Source organism: Alexandromys fortis, unplaced genomic scaffold, assembly GCF_014885135.2.
Source record: "Alexandromys fortis isolate MF-2015 unplaced genomic scaffold, M_Fortis_MF-2015_v1.1 scaffold_72, whole genome shotgun sequence".
NCBI lineage: Eukaryota > Metazoa > Chordata > Mammalia > Rodentia > Cricetidae > Alexandromys > Alexandromys fortis.
In genome coordinates this window covers 2,091,879-2,097,255 of record NW_026067969.1, presented here as the reverse complement: position 1 = coordinate 2,097,255, position 5,377 = coordinate 2,091,879, and the positions used below count along the sequence as shown (strand labels likewise).

The window sequence follows — 5,377 nt, the reverse complement described above, 5'->3', positions numbered from 1 at the left end:
TTCCATATCCGGGGCTGGACATACTTGGGGGTGGGGCTACATGGCCATAATCACAACATTTGGAAAGTAGAAACAGATGCGGTTCAAGACTGTTCTACAGTGTATGTTGAGGACAGCCTGCCTAGAGAGAGAGAGATAAAAAGATGCAGAGATAGACATGAGAGAAGGAAGAGGAAGGAAAGAATGAGATGAGAGGGAGGGGAGGGAGAGAGGAGGAGAAGAGATGGGAGAAGAGGGAGGGAAGTTAGGGAGAAAGATGAGAGAGAGAGAAAATCCTAAAACAAAACAGTCAGAAGAGGAGGGCTTGGGAGAGGGTTGATAAAGTAGGAAGGAACCTAAAGCTGAAGAAGACAGTGGGGACAGGTTTGGGGGAATCACAATGAAGTCAGGCTAGAGTAGATAGCAGGGGGAAACACCCACAATCCCCGGGATCCGAGTTGTAGGTGAGATACTGCCTGTGTCCATGGCAATAACTGACTGAGGACACCTGGTTCCTGGAGACACACCTGGGCAAATCCAGAGTCCACCAGAGTTCTTCCCCGCCCACAGGCATTCTGGACTGGGTTTTCACTCCTGAGGTTGGGTCCTGCTGTGTGCCTGAGGTCTGGGCTGTGCCTAAGGACTTACTGATACCCAGGAACTGAACCGTGTTGGGACCTGCCATGGACCTCCGAGGTGAGCTGAGGGGTGAGGAAGGGAACTGTGGGTACTCTCGATTGATTGCTCGCCATCTGGTTGGGGCTTCATTGCTGCTGGGGCCAGAGAGGCTCAGAGGTGTCAGGGCCAGGCTTCCTGGCCTGGCAGGAGCCCTCCCTCAAGGCACCTACATCCGTGTGCTTGTGCGTGTGTACTGTTGAGGGGTGGGTAAGAGGTCTGGACCACAGCAGAGAGTTCTGATCTGACATTGCAGACATTGAGTGCAAGTCTGTCTGTCTCCTTATGTGGCATCCTCTTCTCCGCCTGCCTAGGCATTTGAGGACAGAGATGGTGATCAGTGGCCAGGAAGTTGGCCTTCTAGGAGCTCAGAGGAGTCCGGGCCATCTGTGGGGAGAAGGGAAGGAAGGAGGCCAAGAGGAAACATGTCCAGGTGGCTGAGTGGCCAGTAATCCTACAGGGCTGGAGGTGGGCTGGAGAGGAGGTGTGCTGGGAGGGAGGGTGAGGCTGGATCCCTAGGTCTCGTCTGGTCAAATCACGATCATTTTGATAGAAAAGAATATTTTTGGTGTTGCACAAAGAAATGCATAGACAATGGAAATTTAATTCAGGAAGGGAATTTCTTTTGACAAAAGGGTATGCTATGTGTGATCAAGGAGCACAAAGTCTGCTTAGTTTTTATTCTAGCATGAGTGGTGACTCTCATCTCATTGGTGAGAGCTGGACCTTACATCCTGGTACCACTGATTATTACCTATCAGCACAAAGGCTGATTAAATAATAAACATTTAATGACAAATGTCATTAAATAATAAACAGATTTATATGCCAGAATTTTAAAAGATGGGGAGGCTATGGATTCTTGGCCCTTGCTGGCTGACCATTTGGATAGGGAAAAAAACAAAACAAAAAAACTTATTTCTAATTCTCCATCTTTTCTCTCTGTGGTAAAACACATAAAACAAAATTATGATTAAAAATTCATCTCTGTGTGTGATGTGTACATACACATGGGCATGTGTGGCGGTCAGAGGACAACTCTGTGGAGATGCTTCCCTTCTACCTCCTGGGTTCCAGAGCTCAGACTTAGTTTGTCAAGCTTATGCGGAAAGGCTCTCTCTACCGAGCCATCTTACTGGTCAATCTCAGCAAATTTAAGTGCAGAGTTCAGTGTCTTTAAACACATTCACACTTAATGGGACCTCATCATATTATATTTGGGAAGGTGAATTTGGGGTGGGGAGGAAGCTTGGTGCTGCCTCTCAGTCCCAGTGAGAGACCCTGGTATCGTGTGGGTGCTGTGAATCACCCATACTTTCATAGCAGGGCCCAGGATGGTTCAGTTTCTGGGATTCAAGTTGAGATGAGGGTGAAGCTGGGTGAGAAAGGAAGCTGTGCTCGAAGCTGCATCCCATGGGCTAAACGTCGGGCAGTGGAGGTGTGCTGAGGGACAATGCCCCACACAAGTGCTGAATGTGCTCTGGGGACAGAGGAACAAAGGTGATGCAAAGGAGTGACCAGGGCAACAAACCCAGGGATGCAAATTATTAGTCATAATGAGAGGAGGATCCTGCACAATGCCTTTACAGAAGAATACTTATCATCACCTAGAGAGACATTAAGGATTATCATTGGGGGATATTCGATGACATTGTGAACCCCAAGTTTGCCTTTGCATTAAGTACAATTAACGTTGGGTCAGGAGGCTGAAGTACCAGCTAGTTGACAGAAATAATCATAGAACATCAGAGGATATCAAGAAGAGTTAGAGAGACACACAGGAGTACTCTGGAGGGATTTAGGTTTGTTATTTGTTTTGAACATGTGAGAAACTCCTAGAACAGCAAATGTAGCAAGACAGAGTGACCTAGCATTTACTGGACTGTATCCCATGTTTAAAAAAAAAAGTGTGAGGGAAGCAGGCAAAGGGTAAGAGGAAGAAACTATGGGAACAACAAAAGAGGCATGCTGTGGGTATTGTAGAAGCTTATCGCTGGAGTAATGATGTAACATCTGTCCTATAAAAGAGGATAATTGTGTTTAATATGGGAGACCAAAAGCAAATAAAAATTAACTTGGGAGGCATCAAAAAGAACAATAAAATCTTGGTTTCCATAATTGAATGAGCATTTTCATCTGTTCCCTACAAAAAATGAAGTTTAGGTTATTATAAGGAGTAGCAGACCTTCGTGGTAGAGATGGTTGTCCATTTTTGGAGGATTGGGGCAGAGGTCAATTGAACCAGCCTGTAGGTAGTGAGTGAAAATGAGAAGAACATGACCACTCCTAGGTATGGTTGGGGAGGTTTCTTGTTGTGGCTGTTTCTTTGTAGATATGTGAAATAATTCAGTCAGAGGCATCTGGGTATATCCAGAATGAACTTGGCCATCAGAATAGACTGAGAAGAAAGAGAGATGGGAGAGTGAGAAAGGAAGAAAAGATAGAGAGAAATAGAAGAGGGGAGAGAGAAAAACACAGAGAGAGTGAGATCCAGCAATGGATCCAAGAGAAAAGAACCATAAGAGCATGTAAATAAAACTGGCTGAGTTATATAGGAAAGAGAAGCTGGGGGAAGGAAAGTGAAGCCCAGGGGCTGGAGAGGTTTAGGATAGGGGTGGAGGGGAGAAGAACTGAGAGCAGCCAGGACTCTGCCACAGAGCCTTGTAATGGTGAGAAAGACTGGCCTCCAGAGTCTCATTTGACATGTCGGTAGGCACATCAGTTAGCCATTTGTCCCCTATATCTTGAGTCATACAATTTCTGCCTTGTGTTGATGATATGGGACAATATATTTTCTTCTATAAGTGCTTCTGAGCTGAAATTGGGGCATTGTTGGGGAGCAGGTTGCTTGGCTGGAATTACAATGAAAGAACTCGAAAGAAAGCTGTAGCCTGGGGGAACATCTGTTTTGTTCGCTGCCCAGGTCCCTTGAGATCATCTGGGGCTAGTGAAGTACAGGCAGCTTTGGAGCAGAACACAGGGGCTCAGGCTAGGCAGAAATTCCTTCAGAAACATGTAGGGCTGCAATTTTGGAACAGTTTTCAGTCTTCGTTTGATTGGAAATCTACTCATTCATAGATAGATTATGGGTAGAGGTAAAGTTAAGGAGTTTAGGGAAGTATTTTTATCTTGGGTATACATTTGGAACAGTCAGGCCTGTGGTCTTGGAAATTGGAATTGGGGGCAGGGGTGGATTTGTAGATGGAAGTTTCTGTCCCTCATGGTCCCTCAGCTGTCTAGTCCCAAAAAACACACAGAGGCTTATATTAATTATAAACTGTTTGGCTTATTAGCTCAGACTTATTATTAGATAGCTCTTATCACTTAAATTAACCAATAATTCTTGTCTATGTTTAGCCATGTGGCTTGGTACCTTTTCTCAGTGGAACATTCTCATCTTGCTTCCTCTGTGCCTGGGTGGCGACTGCAGACTGAGACTTCTCTCTTCCCAGAATTCTGCTAGTCTCATTGCCCAGCCTATACTTCCTGCCTGACTACTGGCCAAAAAACATTTTTTTAAAAAACTGACACAAGTGACAAATCTTTACAGGGTACAAGATCATTATCCCACAGTACTCCCCCTTTTTTCTTTTCAAAGCATAAACTCTGAATCTAATCTCCAAAGACCAGGGGAAGAAGAAGATCCCACCTTCAAGAACAGGGAGGTCTGGCTGTTGATTGACAGGAGTACTTATCTGGAGTCCATAAAATGAGCGGTGGATCTTTACAGAAGTTGACTTCCTATGAGATTACATCAATTTTTTAAGTTTACCAAAAAAGTTTTAGACACATTATCAATGTTTGTAATCTGTACTGAAATCCACATAAAAAGCAGTAGATTCATGTCTTTGAGTCGCAGTAAAAGCCTGGGGACCCAAAGAAATGAGTCTGGGCTAAAAGCATTAATACTCCCTTCTTTGTCTAGAGAGATGGATTTATATAAATTGGACAGTGATATTTTTAGCATGATCAGAAACACTTTTAAATCTATACTTAGAAGACAACCAAAAGAAATTTAAATTTCTGAACTTATGATATAATGGCAGTCAGTGCTTTACCAGGATTATATTAATAGCTTATTAGTACTCAGCTGATTAATATTAAAGTTCTGAACATTTTAAGTCTTAATATAACAATATAGTGAGAAGGAAAGAAATCTGAAACATTTTTCATTTTTTATATACCTTAAATCACTTTTTTAGACCTTTACACCTTGCATTTACCCACATTAACACATTTTCTTAGATCCTCACAATGTGCACAAACTTAAAACCTTTTCCTTATATCTAGTCATTTACCATGAGATACAGGTGGTTGATTAATGAGAGCAGTCATCATAAAGCAATTGCTTATATAAAGGAATTTTAAAAAGTTACGTTGAAACCTGTTTTATGATTTTATCTCCTTTAGCATAAAGTCTACCAGCAAATAAACTGTGTTTGTCTTTCCAGCTGGGGACACAGTTGCTCCACAATGAAGTGAGGCCTGACTTTACCTATGGAATGAACTGCTCTATTAGCCTTAAGAAAGAGCTATTTATTTGTTGCTGCAAAAGTAACAAAGCTACAGTTAACCTTCAATGCCATCAGAGAACTGAGAAGGATAAATTATAGCAGGAAGTATAATTCAAACTGACTATGTATCAGTTGAAAAGACAGAAACTTATCACTACCTGGGTTATGAGTTACCATAGGTTCCCACTGAAGGGATCTGTATGGGCTTG

At 43.0% G+C, this 5,377-nt stretch overlaps 1 protein-coding gene across 1 annotated transcript in view; it reads right to left on the bottom strand.

The window, feature by feature from the left end:
• The window catches only part of LOC126509336 (histo-blood group ABO system transferase 1-like), a 20,011-nt gene extending 19,347 nt beyond the window's left edge, over positions 1-664 (bottom strand). Inside the window, exon 1 of the mRNA XM_050155177.1 lies at positions 421-664. Coding sequence (XP_050011134.1) covers positions 421-664 — 244 coding nt within the window. The remainder of the gene's footprint in view (positions 1-420) is intronic.
• Positions 665-5,377: the final 4,713 nt, after the last annotated feature.